Source organism: Protomyctophum bolini, assembly GCF_963924005.1.
Source record: "Protomyctophum bolini genome assembly, chromosome: 13".
NCBI classification, from domain to species: Eukaryota; Metazoa; Chordata; class Actinopteri; order Myctophiformes; family Myctophidae; genus Protomyctophum; species Protomyctophum bolini.
Genome location: NC_137874.1, coordinates 16962067 through 16986942, shown reverse-complemented (window position 1 = coordinate 16986942; position 24876 = coordinate 16962067). Strand labels below are relative to the sequence as shown.

General features: G+C 40.9%; 1 protein-coding gene across 2 annotated transcripts in view; it reads left to right on the top strand.

Annotated features, from left to right (window-relative positions):
• The window catches only part of ntm (neurotrimin), a 361645-nt gene that overhangs the window by 231442 nt on the left and 105327 nt on the right, over nt 1–24876 (top strand). Inside the window, exon 2 of one of the 2 annotated variants that reach the window (XM_080780135.1) lies at nt 23750–23840. In XM_080780135.1, the coding sequence (XP_080636261.1) occupies nt 23750–23840 (91 nt within the window). Of the gene's footprint in view, nt 1–23406; nt 23841–24876 lie in introns of those variants that run through there. The other variant, XM_080780134.1, reaches the window with a different exon arrangement.

Here is a 24876-nt window from a genome sequence, read left to right as displayed (position 1 = left end):
TTTGTCTAATAAGCATGTACAAGGAACCTTTTCATGTAAATGAGCTCCCTCTCTGAGCACAGTGGAGGCCAGAGAATGAGTTGTAGAGTGGTATCTGTCAGTGACAGGAAACATTCTCAGATGAAAAAAGATGGAAAAAGACAGTGCTTAGGTTGGGATGTCTTGAGGGCGCAAAGCCAGGCTACAATGAAACTCTCAGCCATAGACTCTGCAGTTGGTAACAGCCAACAGTAGATAAGACATGTACTGTAACAGTACATGTCTTATAAACGCAGACCACATTATTTATCTTTGATCACTTCCCTCCCCCCCAAAAAGAAGAAGTAAAGAAGTAAATAAATAATTTAATTCAAACAAGACAAAGTATAGCAGGCCATTCCAGATTGTCACTTCACTGTCATCTGGGGGCCCAAAATCCGACTCACAGGTTGAGAACGCTGCTGTGGATTGTAATGAGGTATAGGCCTACTGTAAATGGCAAATGCAGTGAAGTCAAATGTACCAGTTCAGAAACATGTTACTTGTAGTGTGTTACTACTACCCACCCCTGATGCCAATGATCAGCACTTGCAAATGTAACACTTTTAATAACGCATAGCTGCAGAAGGAAATGGACATACGTATTTTAGCCCCAGGCTTTCTGCAGCTTTTCTGAGACATACAGTACATTATGTGGGTGTGACCCTTATTAAACAGCAGCCTGGGACCTGCCAGAGATTAGCAACCAGCTGATGTGAATCATCAAAACATCACGAAGCCTTTGTTCAGACCGCAGGCAGATCCTATTTGTTTCTCAAACACCATCTTGAGGACTATCCAGTGGTGAAAAGTACATTTAGCTCAATTTTTCAATACTTTATACTTCTACCCCACTATACAACTCAGTCAAAAATTGCACTTTTTACTCCACTACAATAATTTGACAGCTTCAGTTTCTAATTACTGTGCATATTTGGATCATTGATATAAAAGACATCAACTACACACTGTTTTATAGGATATTCTAAAACAGAAAATCTGCAGGCTCAAAATGCATTGCCATGTTGTGATGCATTGTGGTTATTATAAAACATTTGACAAATATAAGTACTTTTACTTGGCTTTGTAAGTATATTTATAGAGAATTTTTTACATTGTGGTAATGCTACTTTTACTAGTAAGTAAAAAAACCCTGACACCTCTGCATTGGTTGCTGTGGTAACAACAGTCGTGATTAGTCATGTTTAATTTATACTAATTGCTTGCTGAAAATAGCAAATCTACAAGCTCACAACTTGACATATGTGAGCTTATAGATATTCTTTCCAGCAAGCCACACCATCGTATGACTATGAATATCAGGATTGTGCCCACTGCCTACACACAAAACAATGCCGTTAACTCACCAAAACAGCAACCGATGGAAGAATGTTGTCTCGCCTGTCATGCCATATCACTCTATCTATTGGCGTTGCAGAACTCATCCATCAAACCAGACATCGCCAACAGAGGCTGTTATATACAACGATGTTCCATGCTGCAGTCACAGCAGGCATTTCTCCAGTTCTTCCATTATACCTGGTTTATATTTGGTTGCATTGCAATATCATTGCTGCTCAACGGAAATATCTGATCTACAAGCTAACATGTAAGAACGCAACACGTTGTGAACTTGTCTGCTACTTCAACTGGTCAAACCCTAGTCAGCTGGGTTTGAAAAGAAGAAGACAAAAGCAATTAATCATTTAAGCCCCTAGGATACAGTCTGTAAGAAGTGTATCCAATAGACCTCTCTTTGGATAAGTTCCCTCTCCTGATCTTCTCCCCTCAATCGTGACCTAACAGCCTCAGTACCCATGAACCGTGGCCTACAAACTCCATAGCCAACGGAGTAAACGTGTCTGGCTACAGGAGACCTCGCATCCTTCATTTTGATCTCCTTGACCACATAGCCAAACGCCACACAGCTACACGTGTGGCAATAGAATAGTATAAAAAGGTATACCCATCAAACAGTCAAAACAAAACATAAAAATTGTTTAAAAGCAAGGGTCAGTGGGATCATAATATGGGACCATGTAGCTGTCAGTGAGTGGTTTTAAAAATGTCATTGAGGATGCCTATCAAGAAACTCTCCAGGGAAGGTCTTGTGATCAGAACGGAGGCTAGCCTGAGTTTGATACACAGCCGTGGGATATGAGACTTCACCTTGGATTGACTTTGTTTGGGGATTGATTGCACTGAGATTGCCCATGACTTCATATTTTTAATTGAGCATCATCTGACCTAACTCACCCCACTGGAAGCGCCAGGAGCCAGTAAAGCCAGAATAAGAAATAAATTGGGCCAAGGTTGTGGGAGAAAGGGTATACATTTAGTGTGCTGAGGAAATGCAGGAAGAATTCAGAAGAGTTGCGTCTTTCTCCTTTGTTGCTGTTTAATAAAAGATAGATGCTATGAGAGAGATGCCATTGAGCTTTGACAGGCAGAGCTGGTTTCCTTGTCAAGCAGGAATTGCTTGCCTTCTTTTTTTTTCCTCTTCTAAAACTTGAAGGGGGAAAAAAGTGTCTGGGATATCAGCTGCAGTACCCAGAGGTAGAGGCGCTACGGTTTATGCATTATTACTGCTGGGGACAGAGAGGAGAGCTTGTTATCTCTGCAACATGTGTGACCTCCCCGAGGAAATTCACCCTGTAATGACTACTGATGGTATGTATGTCGTGGTGCTGAAATGTATCCTCTATGGCTCACCACACACAGGAGCCAAACAGTGTAGCGAATACATCTATTTTCGCCAGCTCTCCTCCTCATTTAATGTATAATGGGATGAGCTCACCAGATTATAAATTAAAGGTAATGAGTAATTTAACAGGTTCCTGGATGCTAAATGTTTGTTTGGTGGGTGAAAATGTCCATATTCTATATATTTATTAGCCATAATTGCTCAAAATTAAATGTGAATTTATTTGTATGTTATACATATCAGTCACAGTAACCGTTTTTGTACTGCCATGAGTCATTGTCAACCACATCATGGCTACAAGCATGCAGTTGAAGGGCTGCTTCCGACACATTATGGCTCTCTTCATTCACCACCATGTGAAGTCAAAGGGCCACTTAGGCCTACTACAAGTCACACCTCCACGCAGCCTCCCCCCTCTCCACAAGAAGGGGCTATCCAGTCAAACACAGATATCATTCTTTTTCTGGCCATAGGCCAAATTGTGCTACTGTTATCTACTACAAATACTATTAACATTGAGTGACTGCAGTTATTTTATACAATAGCAATACAGAAGAACAAAAAGTAGATTATTTAGTCATTTCAGACTCGCAGCACACAGGTTTATGCTGTCGATAACTTTCTTCGTTTGTTTTTCTACAAGAACTCTGTTTATGATTTCTTGCATGCTTGCACTTGTTCCATATTCATTCAAATATTTACCTGAACATAAGAGCCCTCAAGATCAAATTTAAGTTTGAAATGCAGCGTTTGAAAGGTCACTCGCTCCCCTTTACTTTATGGTGATCTTTTGTGATTGACAGCTTGGACGAAATAGAACCACATGAGAAAGTATGCCTTGGATCGTACCGCATGTGGACTTGTAAACACAAAACCGAATAGCTAGTTTGTGTGGCTGTGAAAGTTGCTCAGTCAATTGAGTTAAAGTGCTGGTCTAGTACTTTTTTTTGTGTATTAAATTAAATGCAGACCTTTTCCTTGTGAAGGGTGAAGGGTCATACAATTGCTTTCATGGCTAAAGTAAAAATGTAACAAAAGTTTGCCAAGGTAAATCAAAGGCGCAAAATGAAACTAAGCTCAACATATGGGTGGCTATGGCTCTCGAAAGGAGATTTTGGTGAGCATTTACTGTAACTGTACCATATGTACTGCAATGCCAATGGATTTCTTAAATTAGGATGCGGAATGATATCTACTTTCACTTTAGGCTATGTTGTGCGGTTCCAATATAAAGCGTAATGTTTGATCTTGAGCTGCAATCCTCGCTCCCATCCACCATGTACTCTATCTGTAGCCTACCTCAGTGCATCTTGCACTCTGTGCAATATTGATTTCCTCCATCTGTTAGGGGTTTGAGTCTCACAGCACTGTTTACAAGTTGGGCGGACATCAGAGGACACAGAAAATAATGGCTTGACTCTGCTGGCCTCTGATTCTAGATCTGCAATTGGACTGACGCTGGGATTGTTCATTGTTATCCACTAAAACTATCTCTATGCCCTACCCCGCCCCTCCCTGGCTTGCTCCCTGGCTTGCTTGCTCGCTCTCTCTGTCTGTCTGTCTGTCTACTCTGTACTCTGTCACCCCCCACCCCCGCCTCTCTCTCTCTCTCTCTCTCTCTCTCTCTCTCTCTCTCTCTCTCTCTCTCTCTCTCTCTCTCTCTCTCTCTCTCTCTCTCTCTCTCTCTCTCTCTCTTCTCTCTCTCTCTCTCTGTATGTGTGCAAGTAAAAAGTAAAAAGAGTTCTTTAAATAAACCGTAGAAACGTGTTAATTTGCCCAGTTCTTCATACTTTCTAAATACCCCTGCTCAAAGAGTATGCAAAATTCCCGTAGGCCTATTTATATTTACCAAATTATTTAATGAACACTTTTCTCTCTACATTTCCTTGAAAACAATCATGTCTTGCAGTTTATTGTGGGCATAGTGTTCCTCGCATTTTGATACAAGATGATACCACCAAGATACCACTGCAGATCGCACAAAGTGAGCCATGTGCATTCGAATGCATTGTTTTATTTCAAAAATAGGTCACAGAAAGTTTAAACTGCACCACACAGTGAAAGGTTAGTGACAGGAGACAAACTGTTACAACAAAATGGAGGTCAGCAGTTCTGCAGGGGATGCTGAAGACATACTGTTTCCTCTACTGTAACTTTGAATTATTTATTGTCTGTAGATATTGCATTCCACTCATTGTGTAATCTCATTGGCTCTATGACCTTAAATAGGAACACGTAGAAGACTAGAGGTTTGCACACATCTAGCTAAAATAAATATATATATACGTATAATAAAAATAAAAAGCTTCCCATCATGCACCTGTAACCCAGCATGGCTTGCACTGTTGACCACATAGTATTTTCAAAGCAATTCATTATTCACATACACCCACATGGATCACAAACACTAAACAAAATCAGGATATGGCCATGAATACATAGCAAAAAAATTAATAAAATTAAATAACACATTACATACAGTTAAACAAATTATGCACAATGTCCCCATCACAGTTCCTTACTCCCACCCTACAGCTGACTACTCCAATTAACTATTATACATCCAAAGCCTCTTCAATAACAATATTAACGCTTTGGAATTAATTAATTTAAGAATTAATTATTTCTCTGCCGCTAGCTGTTAGCATAAATTTAGTTAACCTATGGCACCATCCACGTTCACTTTAAATGTGGCTTTCGCCTTTATTTTATATTTTTTATGGAGGGACAGACAGTAGGCTGACAGGAAATGGGGAGAGAGATGGGGGAAGACATGTAGTAAAGGCCGTCGGGATCGAGTCGAACCCGCGGCACACTGCCAGACTGGATTACCAGCCAAGGTGCCTGGACCACTGAGCCATGGCCCAGGCCCACATTCACTTTAAAAGAAGGAGGTTGCCTGCCCCCCGCCCAATACACACACTCAATGCACACACTTTAGTGTTATTGCATGCAGTTAGGAGCGACGCGGTACAAAGTCACAAATTTCATCCAAACTTCACCATGGACAGCTCTGCTGGATTCCGACTTATGGAGGTTTGATGATCCTACTTGTAACCGAGTTAAAGATGAGATTTAACGTCCCATAGCTGGTGGTGACGGAGGCGTTGAATAGCAACCGGATCAATGTAAAGGGCAGTTTTGTCATGAACGATTCGGAACGAATGAACAGAACACGACTCAAATGAAAGGAATCTCTTTGAAGAAATCTACATAATCTTATTATACTACTGACCTTCCCCTTACTTAGCTTATTGACTTTAGTGTCTCCTGTCCCAGTCGCCTATTAGAAAAGATGTCCCGGCTGGTAGCTCCTGGAGCAGGGACAAGTATGGCTCCTTCAGAGAACATAGGTGACATGTACTGGGAAAGCGTTCAGATGTCGCGGGGCAGCTGCTACTTTCTCCTGGCTATCTGACACACTCAGGCCTAATTCTTCTTCTGCTTAACGAGCCACTTGATCATCCTGCCAGCTTGTGCCACCCGATCAATTCCACTAGTAGCAGAAAAACAGAAGAGGAACATTTCTCCTCAGCAGATATATTTGAAACTGCTTATCAAAAAGGACAATAGGGCATGATAGCAGTGATGGCCATATTCTGGTTCCATCATTCCAGACCCCATTAATTTCCCCCAGGGCAGCCAGCATGGATTTGGCATCACAGACCCCTGTGGCTTATGTTTAGTGGACTCTGGTATGAAATAAAAGTTTGTTGTTGGTTAAGCATAGCAGGGTTTGTTCTGTAGATGAAGAGATTGCAGGATATAGGGCTATTCTTTCGATTTCAGTGCTACAATATTTACTGCAGTTGACCGTTTGGGGGTCATACCTATGTTCCCTCAGCCCTATGTTCCCTCAGCCCTATATGTTCCCTCAGAAGGAGCATTGGTCCGAGGTGCAAAAAAATGTCTGAAGTGGTACTTAAAAAGGTGGTACTATAAAAAGGTTGAGAACCAATGTCCTAGAATGTGCAAGCACTCCCTCGCCACGCTCATCCTACCAATACTTAATGTAGCGACTAGCGAGCCGCTACATTGGTGAACCTAAACCATGATGTAAACAAACAGCCTTGTGATAGGAAGTAGAATGGAGGTGGTTCTACTGTAGTATGCATGCATGCCTGGTCTAGCTGTCAGTGGGTCACCGCCACCTACAGCAACCTGGCATGCACAGTACAGCGTTTTCAGTCACTGTTGCGTTTCCGTGTAAAAGCTGAATATAATGTGAGAACACAACAGGACTTTTTCTCTGGAGACCGTTGCCGTGTAAAAGTGGCTATAGTCTTTCAAGAATTGCATGGCAACACACATTAATGCAGGGCCTTGAATTCTTCCATTTCCACTAGTCAGTCAAGTAGCCGTTCCAATTCTGATTCTAACAGAGGGGGCCTTGTGTGACAGAATACGAGGTTAAGCAGTGTAAATGGACAGCCTTGACACTGGCTGTGCAATAAGTTCACTGGCAGAACTCTGCACATCAGCATTTGCACGGAGTGAGTCTCCACCAATGATCACACGGTGAAGTTCTGTGAATTACAAGAATGTACAGGAATCTATTGGGAGGTCTGTGGGGAGAGAAATATATGTTGTTTGAACTTTGAACATGTCTCAGGAGACGGCACTCACAAAGTCTTCTTGGCAAATAGGCTACTTCAAAAAGCATTTTTAATGAAGATTGATTTGGTTTACATTTACACCTACCATTTTGCTCCACTTTATGAGAGAAACTCTATGGTCTCGTTAGCCACTGCTGTTCATTCACATGCCTATTTGTTTGCCAAGTTAGTTCTGGAGGAGCTACATGAAAGGTAGGCAGACTAGGCACTGTTTGTATAACACTGTGCATTTTTCAAGTGTTTTCCAGACAAATTGTGGATTTTGTCAATACAGATACTTATGTTTGGCAAATGAATACTTGGTGGTGGCCATTTTGGTGCATTTTCAAATATGAAAAGTGTTGAGATGGCAATTAGTCCGGTTCAAAGAACACATATATTGCAATATTGCAACCTTTTGTCTGAAATGTTCAGAATCACATTATTGTATGAGCAATTATCTGCACGTGATTTAAGTGTAAATATAAATTAATCCTTTTGTTTTAAATTTATTTGTTTTAATTTAAATATAACATCTGTGCACTGCACCTTCATATCCAGAGGTACATGCATTATAGTGAAGTTCAGTAGGGGAGTAATGCAGACTCCAGTATGCAACAGGAGGATGTGCCTATAGTATACTGTAGATGGAAAATAATGATTCATATTCATATTAACAGCACCATACAAAGCATTACATTTTCTCTCTCTCTCTCTCTCTCTCTCTCTCTCTCTCTCTCTATTTTGGTCATTGTGACTATTTGCACTTAATAATCAATCATGAGATCCTCAGTTCCACTTGAATACCAGTGTAACATGCAATGGGCTTGTGTTTGCCCCACACTCCTTATTTCCTCCACACGTTTCCACTGCCACTGTCACAACCATTTGAGAGCAACATTTGTTTGTGCCACTATTACAGTAATTCATGCTAGCAAGAACAGGAACGAGATAAGTCTCTCTCCAGTCAAACCAAGGAGTCCTCAGCCCTGTGCCTGCCAGCACGATAGACAGCCTTACTACTGATGGAGCTAATATTGAATAGCACTGATTGAATCACCTGGTTAGTGTTTTACATCAAGGGAGGGAATGTGACTATTTTAGACAGTGGTGGAAAGTAACTAAGTACATTTACTTAAGTAGTGTACTTAAGTAAATGTTTTAGGTATTTGTACTTTACTTGAGAATTTCCAATTTCCAATACTTTTACCTTTTCTACTTGAAAACTTTAGTTACTAGTTATTTTTATTATTATTACAAAACATACATTAATTACTTTACATTACATTTCGGCCATTTGAAAATAGCCCATCTACAAGCTCACAATGCATCGTGATCTGATGCGACAATTGTGATCTTGTAGATCTGCTATTTTCCCCTATGGGACATACGGCTTCAATGAGCGCTCTCCATTGCATCTGATCCCTGGCAGCATGTTGCACCTCTCCCCAGGACAGGCTGATCTGTTCAAGCTCTTGTGTCACAGTTCTGCGCCAGGTGGTTTTGGGCCTCCCAGGTTTTCTCTTGCCTGGTGGTGTCCATATTAAGGCCACCTTTGTGATGTGGTCCTGCTCCATGCTCGGCACATCCAAGCCATCTCAGGTGTCTGTGTGTAAAGTCCTTGATGATGCTCTGACTCCCTGTTTGTTTGTACAATTCATTATTGGAGATTTTATTTGGCCAAAAGATCTGACATATTCGCCGGAGACATCACTTTTTCCTAACGTCTGTTTTAACTACTCGCCAGGTCTCGGAACCGTACAGCAGAACAGACTTGATATTGCTGTTGTATAGGAGCATCTTGGTATTAAGAGAATGGCAACACGCGATTGTAACTTACATTTTTGTAGAAGAGGAAAACTAATATTGTTTGTGCCGTTTGCTTTGATTGAATAATTGATTGAACACATACTATGATTTGATTTGGCTGTGTTCTAAATTAAAGTGTTAGTGTTGATTATCGTGTATTAATTTAATTGTAGTAAACTAATACTACTAAAAAAGATAAAGATCAAGGGAAGAGACCTTTTTACAGTACAAATTCTTCCAGTCTTCCAGCTGGGAGAATAGAGTCCATTGGATGCCTCTAGGCCTGTCAGATGTGGTGTTGGTGGTGATCCAATCAATGGCGACAAGGAAGAGAATAGGGGAGATGATGCACCCTGTCTCACTCCAGATTGCATGGGAAACCACTCAGAGAGGCTGTTTCCCATGATGACACTACACTCAAACTGTTCATAAAATGTTTTTATGATTGATATTATTTTTGATGGTATTCCATAGGAGTGTAGTAACTTTTGGTACTACCAATACGTTTGTACTTTTACTTAAGTACATTTAGAATTCTGGACTTTTACTTGTAACGGAGTAGTTATACAGTGCAGTATTGATACTTTTACTTACGTTTTACTTACTTTTTCCACCACTGCTGTTATCACATTATGGGCAAATCATGGCTAATATGAAACAGCTTTTTGTTATAATGATGAGGAACAGGAAAGTAATGTTATTAGTCTCGCACAACGTTACTTATTAGCTCTCAGCAAGATCCCAAGCAATACACATTTTAGGCTAGATTGCTGTTTGGCTGCTCAGCATGCAGCTCTCAGCTCTCATAACTCCCTCCAATTGCGCCATTCAAATTATGTGTTGCCGCATTTAGTGTCTGTTTTAAAAGTCAGTGTCACTCCTTATGCTATTGTAACTGTGCAATCATGAATGATATAATTAGCAGGGCAAATGTGTACATATTATTTAATGTGTGTCTGTGTGCATAATGTGTTTAGGATTAATGTTTTCAAATTAGACTTGAAATCCTGTCACTGAGGTCTCTGTGGTTCAAACCAATTTGGGAATGGCAGGAAGTGTCAAGTTCATGTTCGGTGCGTGGGTGGGATCAAATGGACTAAATGGAAGGAAATTGGTACTAGCTCAATCAGACCAGTAATTACTACATGCTAGTTTTCGGTGAGACAGATGTTTTGCCTGTCCACTGGTCTTTCAATGCCTGAAGTGTCCAATTGTGTGAGATTATTTTATACCTTGACAGCTATACATAATTGTTTTGTGTATGCTAATTTCTCCCTTTGTTGCTGTTCATTAGGAAGAAACAGGTTATTGCGCAATATTCTATTTTTGCATTTGTCACCCTGTCCAGCCCAATCAGAATGTTAGGACACACTGTTCTACTATAGAGATAGAGTATAACATTAGCACAGTCTTCCTAGCTGTCTTACACATGTGTAAGGCAGTAAGTAGAAAAGGTACATTTGGAATGTAATGGCATGGGAAAAAACAACTAAAAACCTACTAGTCAATTAATTAAACATTTTGATTATTGTTCATACATATACACATTAATGTATTAAAAAAAACATAACATTCATCTTTTATCTCACCTTCAATTAATGTACTTTAGGTATTTTTTCATTGCATGATGTATTTCTCCTTGTCAAAGGTAATAAAAACACATTACTCTACTATGACGTCAATATTTGATGATAGAGTGCAATGTTCCACTGTTAACACTGCAGTCAACACTTAACTCGAGTTAACACTGCATTGATCAATGATTATTATTCAACTGCAGGGATCAGGTTCTATGCAAGGCAAGCCCACTCAAATACATTAACGTTTCTGTGCTGTATCTTATAGTGCACTGTCTGCAGTAAAAATGTATTATTTATTTTATTAATTTGGCATAGGAATTAATAAGTGGATATAAATTGTGTATGCAAAAACTGACAAAAGTGTATACTGGTGATTAATTAAAATCCATTGAAGTGGGACACTTCAATGGAGTTTCACTGACTGAAACACTGACACAAATTGTATTAGATGTATTGTGTTGATTCCTTCACTCAGTATTCCCATAGCAGAATAAATACTTGAGGCGGTTTTATTATGACGGCGACACCACAGCTGTGTTTGACCTCAACATGTTATTGCTCGGAGACTAGAAGAGACCAGTGGTCTTATAGACTAATATTCAGATTTGATCTCTTTGGTCCAGTGAGAAATCTATGGTCATGGCAGTAGGATATTTGTTCCGGTACAGAATTATCCTATTGTGACCATCTAATAGATCAAAGCCCAAGGGCAGATCAGCACATCGATTTAGCCAGCTGATGAAAAAAGGAGATCCTTGAATCACAGCTGTGGCAAAATACCTCCATCTTCCCTGCTTGCACTTCCCGGGCAGAGAAAGGGATTCGATTGATGAAAATTAGGAAGGGCAACGTGTGGTTAGGTGTGGTTGTGTGTTGGGGAGGGGGAGGGCCAGGGATGCAGGTAAATCAAAAAGGGGTTGTGTGATAATTTCCTAAACCAAACAAGTTGTTCCAAGCTGTATGTAATTCACCCCGCAGATGATGGGTTTTACAGCTTTTTCGCCTGTATTCTATCCTGTAGGGATCTGTAAATCTGTCAAGGAGAGAGTCAGTTCCATTCCCGCTCCCGTAATCTCATTTGCCTCTGGTGCCAATGGTGCATCAAATGTCGTCAGCTGCTCCTGTGGCAGGGCGCAGTGCAGGCGCTCCGCCTGCATTTAGCATGATTTATACTTCATCGTATGAGGGAGCAGTGTGCCGGAAATAGGTGATCTACAAGCTCACCGGGTGTCGCACCACAACACGTTGTGAGCTTGTAGATCGCCTATTTTCGGCGCGCGACAACCGATGTACGACGAGGTATATAAATTAAGTATTCCCTGCCGACACAATGCCGAGCTGAGCCATGCTGGGGAGTAAATCCCACCTGTCCCACATGAGGTGCTCCATCAACCACGGAAATCCATTATCCCAGAATGTTTTAAGGGGCTAATGGAATCCTTATCTTTATTTTGCACTGGAAGAATTTAATTACATGCCGTAGTAAAAGTTCCCCGGTTTATCAACCTACACACATATCTATGCAATTCTTTTTTTTCTCCTTTTTTTCTTCCTTTTTTTTGGTTGACTGAAAGGACCTTCTTTTAGGAGGAGCTGTCAGTCACTGTGTGCTTACTCCACTGTGTGTTACCTAACAGTGTAACCTCTGAACATGGTTCCTTCTGATAAGATAAGGCAAAGAAAAAGCAACTCAATTACATGTATTTTTTTGTTTGTTTTCTAAAGGGTAGTTCGACAGTCCATACGAAACGATAAAGAAAGACGTTCTTCACATCCCAATGTCCAATACTATATGGTTGCTGGGAAAAAACAATTAAAAAGAAAATGTTTGATTAGAGCCAAAACATCTTTGCTCTGCACACCAAATAGCTTCCATTAAGAGGATTTTATTTATTGCAGTGATATTTCAGGGAACATAGGCTTTTCCTCATGCTTCTGAAATCTGAGGAAGAGCCTGTGTATAACTCTAAACATCACTGCATTAAATAAAACCGTCTTAATGGGAGCTATTTTGGTATGCAGATCCTTATGCTCTAATCTTTGACACTCCTGCACACCATTACTGAGCATGGTTTTACACTGCTACCATTATGTGTGGTGGTGTATATAATGGAGATTTGGTCATCAAGCAGTCTTTTGTTTTGGTTTCCTTTGTGCATAGCAAGCTTCCCAACCATCTTAATGATTTTGGGGAGGCTCAGGGGTGGATGGGTTGTACGGTATTTCATACTGTATATAATCCAAACAAGGATAAATGGAAGGAGTTAATTACAATTTACAGTCATATGTTGTTTGAGGACGTGTGTTTGCTCTCTAAATTTCCTGGAAGCCTATCTTTGATGACAAGCTTATTTAAGTGGCTAATGTAGTGCTTGTTTAAAAAAAAAAACTAACAGTTCTATCCTCTATTGTCAATCCTCTATTGTCTGTGATGGTTAGTGGCAGAGCAAAAGTGGATGTGTTACATTTTCAGCGTGATATGTCCTACTACATAATTTTCCACTCTTCTAGTCAGCTTCCCTGCTACATTATGTTGAAACTACTAATTATAAGTAATAGAAATTGAACCTCAATGTGTCGAGGCTTGCATGAAATGCTGCATTTTCCATTCTATTGTTATTTTATAAGAAGAAAATGTTAAGATATACATGATTGGTTAAGCTTATATTTGAAATTATCATCAGCTGGATTTAATAAAGATGCTGTTTGAAATAATCATTATAACCAGGGCAATTATGATCCTCAAGTGAATGTATATAGGATGGAAGCTATTTTAACAGTTATCACATCTAACAAGGTAATTCTATGAGCCATAACAATGTCAGCAAAAAAACTTGGTCTGATGCACTAGAGCAGCAAATTATATTGTTTATAATCTTTTCTGATGAAAGCATGGTTTGTTTCAGTTGGATACGAAACATCTATCTGTCTGTCTGTCTGTTTGTCTGTCTGTCTGTCGCTAATTTCACAAACTGATGGACCCATCAGTATCAAACTTTTTGTGGATGCTGCCGGCCAAGGCAGGACTTGTCCGAAATATCTCAAATCAGCCTCTTGTTTGCGCTATACCAACTCACTGTATTTCCAGACTTTCCGCCATTTCACATTTTCTTCAAAACATATTTTTTGCTACTACTTCTGCAGATTTTGTCCATGTATTTATTTTATGTATTTATTTATTTTGGCTAGAACTGATTTGCAAAAGCTGTGGGAGGGGCATATTTATATAAAAAAGGGGGGGGGGGGGGGCATAATGGGCACATCCGATAGACCCCAAATTTGAGGGCCTCCTGTGCTAGACAACATTTCAGGGCCCCCCTGGGCTGCCCGATTCGATACGGTTCTGCGGCTTTGCCTCGCAGCCGAGAGAGAGAGAGAGAGAGAGAGAGAGAGAGAGAGAGAGAGAGAGAGAGAGAGAGAGAGAGACAGAGAGACAGAGAGACAGAGAGAGAGAGAGACAGAGAGACAGACAGACAGACAGACACACGCAGCCCTGGGTAGGCCACCCAGCCTGGCAGAGATATGTGTTCCACAGACTATATCATCACACAATGTGCATACTGTACACTTATGATGTGACAGTGCCCAACATTAAAATATTTACTTGTAAACTATATGTAGTTGGAATATAACATTTCCACAAAATTACTATTAATCACATGCTATTAGTCATATACCATGACACATTAGGCTACTACATACAATGCTTTGGATAGGCTATACCACAATTCACACTTCAAAGTCAAAGATTTCTCGCTTGGCAGAGTGATTTCTGTGTATAGATGTGTTTCCATTTCAGTACAATCCCTCACTGTGTCACTGTCTGACAGGCCTCATCAACCACTAAGAGCTGGGTCTAAGGATGACATTTAATCTCAATGACCCTGACTCTGCCAAACATGGTTTAGGACAATTCATGAGATGTCTATAGAAGTCAAGTGCACTGTTCCGCTGTTCCCAGACTTTAAAATATATTACAGTACTCAGGAGTATGTGTTTTGTCCACGTGTCTGTCCACTGAGACAAAACAAAAACAAAAGACAGAATGCTGAGTTAGGCTGTCTTTGGCCTAAGACAACGTATAGTTAGTAGGTGTGGCTGATTCTCTTTACATTGTTTTGGCAGTTATTTGCTTGTACCTGTACCATCTCTCTCACACAGACACACACACACACACACACACACACACACACACACACACACACACACACACACACACACACACACACACACACACACACTCTGACATTGTGGCATTGACAATAGCTTGATATTAAATTGTCGTTATCAAATTTGCATCAACGAAAGGCCAACATTTGCATACAGTACACATTCGGTGAAGCAGCACCCACTGAGATCTCTTCTGTCTCAAATATGAGACTGAATTGCAGTGCTGTGTTCCAGCAGGATGACACAATCTAGCTGGTCAGGCAATGTTTGGCTGCGCACAAACACTGAAAATGGGGTCAGAGGTCATCACTAACAGTTATATTTTTACATTTTATATGTCTGTTTAATACTTGCCGCTGGGCTACTGTTACAAAAACCTGAATAAAAAGATTTTGAAGAGAAAAGAAAAGAAGGCAACCCAGAAATGGAGAGTTGTCTTTACGAGAGCTGACTGGATATCTTTGCATAACTCTGCAATTTACTGCTTGTGTAACTTCTGGTCATTTGGTCACTGACAGGCTCTTTGCTGCAGGCTGATCTGAAATTGCTAATACAATTACCAACAAAAGTAATCTATTTTCAACAATGCATCATGCATTCGCATATTTTCATTGAACAGCATAGTCACACCACACAGCATAAATTAGGCTTAATCTTCTACTCATCCATCTGTGGTAACAGACTAGTACATTACCACAGATGCTGAATAATTGTTGTCTTTCTTTTTTTTGTGGAGATATTTCAACTAAGAGGTTGTATGATGTGATATCATGTATCAACAGTACACACATGTTGCCACGGACTACACATTTTCATTATGGTACGCACAGTATGGCCGGTTCAGTTGTGATTGTAAAGCACTGCATGGCCACTTGCTAAAGGCCAAACAGCCAGTTTCCATCCATTTTTCTTGCTTTGTTTTGATGGCAAGCAGCAATTTTTTTTCATAATTTCTCCTCCAACTGGACACCAGGTTTTAGAGGCTATGGTCTGTTTCCAAATGTGGTTCTGCTGAAGAAAAACAATAAAATGCATCATATGAGTGACTGTGAGACATTGCACGTTGTGCTTTATTTGAACTGTAGCCAAGGTCAAAACCCACAGACTCCACTAGCATTATGGTAGTCGTTTATCTCCATAAAGCTTGTCTAGCAGCAGGAGGAAACTACATTGTTGTATAATTGAACAAACGTACACCAGAAGTGGCCATAAATATAGTTGATTTAGGGCTTGATCATATATTTATATTCTAAGCTCAAAGCATATCCACATAAAAAAATGCTTTATTGGCAGAGGATGGTGGAATAACACATGACCACAGCTGTACCTCTTTGTATCTTCTAAACACACACCTTAAGAGAGTTTTCTGTTAAAAAAATAACTATATGCGAGATTACATACGTTTTCCACATTTTTATTACCAACTTTTTTTTACCAACTTCCATATGGTGATCCACCCCCACCCGTCCTTCCTGTTCTGATTCCATATGCTGATCTGACCTCATCAAACCCTGTACACTCAAGACACGCTCCATATATGGCCAGTACAGAATTCATTCCATATGTTGATCTGACCTCCCATGCCAAAGCGGCAGCGCTCGCTCAGCAGTCTGCCGCCACCCAGCCGGATGCGTGCACACGACCTCGCCCTTTAAGGCGAGGTCGCTTCTCGCCCTCAGGGTGTCTTACTGGTATAATATTATATTTGCTGTACAAGTACACCCCCTGGACATGACGCTAGTATGTTGCAAGGGCCAACCTTTGATGCTGAGTGTCAAGCAGGGAGGCATTGGATCCCATCCCAGTATTGGTATGACCCCGCCAGGGATCGAACGCCGACCTCCCAGTCTCAGAGCGGACACTCTAACCACAAGGCAGCTGAGCTGGTCATAGTCTAGTGGTTCATACACGTTTTGTGCCCAAGCCACACCAAAGGCAAGTCAAAACCTCAAGGTGCACCTTTAGGTTGAGAGTCTATAACACATGTTAGAGGCTATTTTGCCTCTATGTTATAGAGGCAAAATAGCTTCTATGTGTTATCACTGTTCTCTGTAAAAGCTTATTTTGATTTTTGTTTTCTATGGTATACAATTTGCCTCTATATTTGGAAATGAGTGCACAAAAAGTACTGATATAGTACATAGGCCTACTGTATATTTAAAAAAGAATGTGTGGTCGTCACAAGAGTCCCAAGGCACACCTGGACTTGTCTCACAGCACACCAGTGTCCCTTGGCACACCGTTTGGGAACCACTGATATGCAGTACAGCACTTCTGTATTTATTCCCATTTTCTGCACAACTCTTACCCAAGCGGTACAGAAAATAGAATGCTTCTGATAATGCATTTGTGTCTGTGGAAAGAACCTTTGTTGAATGGAATGTATTTTCTTTCTTTGTAGAAGCGAGTTTTGAAGCAACTAGGCCAACGCTGATAGCTGAGTATACGTGTCACAGCCAAGTGCACTTAACATGCCTCAGAGTCGGGACGCTATTGCTAACAGGTGATAAATACAAGTTCACTGGCATCAATCTCTTTATTAGAATGTAATGGTCACATCCACTCTAGAATGTCTAACACCCCTGAAGCTAAGGGCCACTTTCTTATCGATTGTTTGAGCCCACCATGATTAAGATCTTGGCAAACACTTACTCTTTGCTGTGTGTTTCAGCTGAAGGGTGATGTAGTGTGGAGGTTGGAGGAACACCATTGCATTCTGATTGTGTGCCAGTTGGAACAGTGGTGTGGGCCACAACCACTGTCTTCACAGTCACTTGTTTATCCCACCATGCTTATCGCTGCCGTTCGCTGACTCCTAATTATTGTTTTTCTCCAGGAGTTGAAACCCCAAAGTCTAGCACATCTTGTCCAGCCATCACCAAGTGTGGCGATATGATTATACAATCACTTAGAATACAATGGGGAAACCTCGCAATAAACACCTTCAAGTTGTCATCTTTTCACCAAGCTCCCTTGAGAACCAATTATCCTGCAAGCATAATTTTACACTGAGAAAAACTGAAATCAACAACATGTTAGTGAGTGTATCGTCAAGACTTCTCACCATTGCCATGTGTATAGGTCTGACTGTGTCTCCCTCAAACCTGCAAGGTGATATTTCATTAGTGCCATGACTAAGACCTCATTACCCAAGGTTCCCTTGTGGACAAAGACAGTCTTAAAGATGGAGAATGACCATCTGGAGCTCATCAACAGAGGCTCACAGTGCAGAACTGCAGAGATGCCTATTTAACTCATCTTCCAAAATGTGCTGTCCCAAATAACTTGACACAAAATATTACTTCATTTCATGCACATCTGCTGTATATCCATGACAGTAGGCACAGCAGTTTGTGAAAGTTATTCTGTAAAAGATGGACCCAGTTTTCATATAAATCTTCTGTTGTCTGTTAATGCAATGTTCATGTTTTAATATTTAAAATGTTAAATTTCCCTGTCATTGTGCAGGTGAAACAGGACACAATAACTTTCACTAATAACTATAGTAATGCAAATTGTCAGGGATGTAGCCCTGTGCCTTCTGACAATGATCTCTAGCATCCCTATTCTGGGGGAATGTCATATTAGTTAAACATTCACCGAAAATGGCCAATCTACAAGCTCACTTCACAATGCGACACAATGTGAGCTTATAGAAAGGCCATATTTGTCGATGGCAGTAAATGAGAAAGAAGGTGACTACATTCATAACCCTTGATATTTCCCCATCATCTGTGCCAATAAATAAATTGTATGGGAATTAGTTACATAAGGCAGAAAATGGATAGGTTTAGAATAGATCAATGGGTACACCGAGTACCACCTGAGAAAATATTTGGCTCTTCACGTACCAATTTTCAATTCAATTCACTTAAATTAAATTAAATTAAATTCAAAGAGCTTTATTGGCATGAGAAAACATATCTTTACATTGCCAAAGGAAAGCAAGTTGTAAAAATATAATACAATCATTTGAAAATGGGGAGTTATACAGTTTGGGGAGAGAGGGGTACAGTATTGTGTAGACATGCAGAGCTGTGTAACATTGTGTCGTTATATACAGGGTAGGGTATAATGCTAATCTTTTTGCACTCATTTTGGGAGCATTTTTCTCAAAACTAATAGTATACATATAGTATCCATGACCATCATCATCCATCACCATTCTATCATCTCAGAATTTTTTGACATCTGAAACATTTTCTAAATATGAATTTAAGCACATGCTACTTCTGTCTCATTTTACTTCAGACATGCTAGGCAGCAGCTCTATTTACATGTGCAGTATAGGTGACAGTCTAGCGGTCTACTCGGTACAGATAGTCCTTAGGGTGGTCATACTGTATTCCATTGGCTAACCTTCTTTCATCGCAAAAGTTCACAAATCTTGCTGCTGTGTTCGCACATTGTGTGTTTCTTTCTGTTTTTTTGTCGTTGGTTATGTTTTCAAACTCACTTTGGTGACATGTGTGTAATCTGTGAGAAGTATGTGTCTCTGATGTCTTGGTATTTTGTGTGCAGTGGGTGGCGGTGCATAGTCTGTCTTCCCTTGGGAAGTCTGTCTGTAGCGGCCTTTCTCTATCGCAAGGCTGGGTTCACTAGCTATTCAAGGCCAGTGGCGCCGTCAGGATGTAAAAAGTGCGGGGACAAATGTTTTTTTGTTGGGGGGGGGGGGTATGATACACAGCTATGTATGTATCATCACATACATAGCAGGTCAGCTCACACCTACAGCCAGCGTTCAAAGATCGATGAATTGTTGTGTATTAGCTTGTGTGACACCTTGATGAGACTGAGAGAGCAACTGCAGTTACTGCACGTAGAATAAACTACAGCCAAAATGGTCATTGCAGCATAGACATCTCCTGACCACCCCTCACACTGACTGTTGAGCTGCAGTGAACCGTATTATTGGCCAGTGGATATGTATTTATTCTTACTTGGCTATTGTTCACAATAGCATCAAAGAGGCAAGCATGCATGCAGCGCTGGTCGGGAAAAATCTATAAATAAATACATCATCCGCCAATAGTGCGGGGACCTGCTGACCCCCCCTCTGGCGCCTTTGGTCAAGGCTTTCCTATGTTTTGGGTGGTTTACCGTACTCAGGTATTCAGCCAATGCATATTCTCTTTTTAATGCATTCCATTTTGCTTTGGTTTTGGGTTGTCTATTTCCAGTACACACACACACACACACACACACACACACACACACACACACACACACACACACACCTTCTAATGCCTTCTAAAGCCTTCTAATGTAAACAAGCAAATTGTCAAAATGTGCAACATGCACTCACAAAATCATGCACGCACTCACTCACTCATGCACCTCCCCCTATTTCAGATGATGGTTAATTAAGATTAAGATAAGATTGGCACAGTTGCTAGTGCTGTCGCCTCACAGCTAGAAGGTCCTGGCCTGGGTACAATTCCTGCTGTGGGCGCTGGGGGCGTGTTCTCTTCTCATCAGTGCCCATACCCTAGGGGACACGGGGAGTTTGCATGTTCTCCCTGTGTCCCCTAGGGTAGGTACCCTCACAAAAACATGCAGTAATCCTGGTCTCTAAACTACCTCCCCCTGGCCATGGGGAGGTAGTTTAGAGACCAGACACTGGGTGAAAAATCGGGATATCATTTAAGATAAGACAGGCCAGGGCTGTGGCTCAGCGGTCCAAGTCTGGCAGTGTGCCGCGGGTTCGACTCCCGATCCTGACGGCCTTTACTGCATGTAACACCCCCCCCCATATCTCTCCCCATTTCAGCCTACTGTCTGTCCCTCTATAAAAAAATAAAAATAAAATAAAGGCGAAAGCCAAAAAAAAAGGTTAAGATAAGACCTTTATTGATCCCGCAAGGGGAATTCAGTCCCCAAAGGCACAGCAGCTACGGGGAAAAGAAAAGCTAGAGCAGAATAGCTATAAGTTACATGCGATATTTGATTATAGCATTGTCTAACTTTGTATTTTACAAATGCATTGAACATAATATGTAAAAAAATATCTTTGTGTGTATACTACGTATATCTCTATCTCTGTTCTACAGACTGTTACTACTGTATACCATGGTTAAAATCTCTGCAGGGAGTTCAGCAAGTTATTATTGTTCCCATTGGTGACAGTGAATGATAGACTAAAAGAGAACCTTCAGGGTTTTTCTTAGCTCCAGGTGTCTGAGGGAAACAGTGAGCCGTCACCACAGGAGGACTTACCTGGCTGATAAATGTCTTCGGCAGAGATTAAGGCACTTATAGGCTTGTGGGGGTGGAGTCTCAATTATGAGCTATAGCACCTCTAGAAAGACGACTGACGGGACTATATAGCTTCCTTAGGTCAAGCTGCCTGGAGATGGGTTGTTCCTGTGGGTTGATATCTCATTCCCTCTCCTAAAGAATCTAGGCTATGAAACCTAGGTGCTGTCAGGTACCCCTCCTCGCGCACGCACGCACGCATGCGCACACACACACACACACACACACACACACACACACACACACACACACACACACACACACACACACACACACACACACACACACACACACACACACAATTGACACCCAGACTATTATTTTTCCAATTCTTGTTGAATTTGGGTTCTTCCCCAAAGCTTAGGAATCAATTTTCAATGAATTGCCAAATTATTGTTGTCTGTGTAATGCAATGCTAAATATTGCATTACCTTTTTTACAACATAAAATTGCAGAATTGCAGCAGCTTGAGCAGCAGCGTACAGTATCAATACAAAAATAGATCTTGATTATGTGCATTGCCATTCATTCAGTTTATAACATTTATATACCATTCAACATTATTCAGTGTATTACTCCATTCAATAATGTGTCAAATTACTTTATTGTAGGACATTTTCTTATGAAAAATGCTGAGAGGCAAACATGATGGTGTGCAGTAAATGCAGTGAATAGCGTTGAATTAAACTATTCATTGAGTAAGAATAGCAGTTGTGAATGCAGGGCTGTAAATTGTGGAAGCCTTTTTTTCCAGGGTGGTTTTCTTTTTCTTAAATCATGTTATGGATGGTAAGAGGCAGCAAGATTGCTGTGAGGCTGCTGACAGAGTCAGACAGACGTAGAGCCTCATTAGGCAAAAATGCATGAGTAACTCTGTAGCTTTCAGTGATTGGTGCTATAAGTAAAGCTTCGGGAACCTACGTATTTCACCTAATATAATTTATTATCTGTCAAGCATGCCAAGTATGGATAATTAATCGAAAATGTGTATAGCGTCCATGCATGATCAATGTTGTGCATGGTTTATTTATTGATCAGAAGAAGATAACACTGCTCTTGCAGATCAATATATACATGGGAGATCATGGAAAGGTGGCATATTGAGAGATGATCACTCTTTATATAGGCCCATCTTTGTTACAGGGTGATATTTTCATTTTTATCACGTGTATTTGTCTTTAATCTACAGGCTAGGCTACGAAGTCATTATTTAGCTAAACATTTTAAACAGATACATCTTGCAAATCGTGAAATATGCTTTTAAGTTGCTCAATTTCTACAAGCTGTCTTGTACTGCACTGGGAAATTGGTAGGACTGTCTTGACACATTGTTATTTTGGGAAGAAACTGCAAGTTATTTTTCTCTTAGCCACTGTGAGTTTGTGAGCAATCACCTGTTTGAGGACAGCAGATACTGTGCCAAGTGGAGGGTGCACAATAAAGAACCCTTGCAGAGACAGAGAGAGCTCTATATATACCTTTCAATACATGCTATGACTCATTCACATCCTTATGACACACATAGCAATTGTTTGGCTGGTTTAGTAGGCAACAATCGTTACAATCCTGAATATATCCATGATGTGTAACTCTTGTGTACATTTACATTACAATAACTGGGTCAATTAGGTTACATGTAACGCTCAGAGTTAAATGAACACTCAGGATTTTACTGTGTATTGCAAAACTGAGATAATCCATACTGTAATTAGGCAGATCATCTCAAATCTATAATAGCATTCACAAGTGCTGCAATTTTAATCCATAGCCACACTGGCTCACATGGCATTTTAGCTCCCAAATTAAAATAACAGTGTCATACTGTCATGATTCAAGACACTATAACCGTAACTTTCTGTTTATTAGAGAGCATTATTTCACATCACAACCTATATCTCCTAAGGCTGCGGCTTCATTCATGTTGTCCCCATGCTGTGCCACAAGCCCAAGTGCAAGTCCTCTGACCACAATCAAGTCTATACATAATCTCAAACAATTACGTAAAACCGATGCAAATCCTAAACCAAGCATGCCATTTAAATTGATTTAACCCCCTTATTTTATTATTTTGCATGGTGCGCAGAAACATTACGATGGTTGAATACACTTTGGTCTTTGGACAGTACGTGACGCATACAGCAGATGATGTCAAGAACTTAATTAGGCTGCTGCTGTTGTTGATGGGTGAAGTTGCATAGCCTACCACGCTGTCAGCAATACAGGATGCTGTAGACTAGACTCACTAGAGCGTGTCAACCGAAGAATAAACGGCAGCCCAGCAAGGAATGTACGAATAGGCGCCGGTCGAGTTATTTTTTTATTTTATGTTTTACAGTGCGCAATACTGTAGCTATATAGCTCGAGCGTCCTCGCATATACCGTCGCACCAGACAAGAAGATTTGGATTAACACTAATGAACTGGAATAAACAACCCACCCGCTCTCCACAGACAGCGACTCGCGTTGCATTAAATGCGTTTTGAAAACCGATTGTGACGTTCCGACAGAACATTGGGATATTACGGGGAGGAAGATGGGGGTCCGCGGACACTTTGCCGTCTTCTGGAAGTGCACGGCGTTTCTGTTTTTGAGAATTGTGCTTCTTGTTTTACCAACAGGGTTGCCTGTCCGCAGCCAGGGGGATTCTCAGTCTGACAACAAAGTGATGGACAATATCACCGTCCGACAAGGCGAGACAGTCTTTCTACGGTGAGTCAACACCTTTTCTTGCGCATTCTGCACTTTGTTTTACTAAAGTTTGACATTGGCTTTCGCAACTGCCTGGCTGGAGAAGTGGTGTTGCCTGTGCCGTCTATTTCATAGTCAAGTGCACGTCTTTGTGGGGGATTTCAAAGGATTAGGCTGAGCGAACACACTTCATTCGGAAAGCGACCCTCTAATCTTTGACAGCTGTTAACAAGAAACTGCAGCGTTTTAATTGTTGTGTAACGATGCGGGACTAAAGTGGTAAAGGTTTTGGACTTGAAAGAGACAGACAGACACCGAGTCGCTGAGCAGCGTTGCAGGTGGAAACGTAAACATGAGCATGTAGAAATGGAGTTGGACCGGCTGACAACAATTCCCTCAGGAGAAAGAGGAGCTAATGGAGGAGAGAGGGATTGGTCCCATTTATCCTGTCCGTGTTCCCCACTTCCCATTTAACCTCTCTGTGGCACCCACACAACTGAACACAGAACGAAGGCTTTATCAGTGTGTGAGTTCACATAATATGGTATTAGTTACAGGAAGTCATTATACTTTTGCCACTTATACTGTCTGTAACCCCATGTGGCTCATGGTGAAAAAAATAATATGTAGTATGCAGTACAAATTAGGCCTATAGATGGATCTTAAAATTACAGCAGTCATGTAATGTGGGTAATGTAATCATGGGCGTGATTTTATTGTGTCTGAGGTGGAGTAGCCTAGATTGTCAGGTGGTATCACACCAGGTAGTGTTTGCTATACAGTAACATATTTGGATTTTAACAGAAAGATCAGGGCCGGATTAACACCTCTGAGGGCCCCTGGGCACTGAAGCTCGAAGGGCCCCCCCTTCACGCTCGCGCAACAATTTTGCTGTTTTGGGACAGTTTTATGCCGTTACATTGGCCTATTTCCGGTCGCCTACCCCCCCCCCCCCCCCAGAGTGACAGCCAATCTAGCGCATTGTAGAAGCTCCCCTTCTCACCAACAACACTAATCTTTTTAGACACCATTTAATTCCGATTAGCAGGGAATTTTT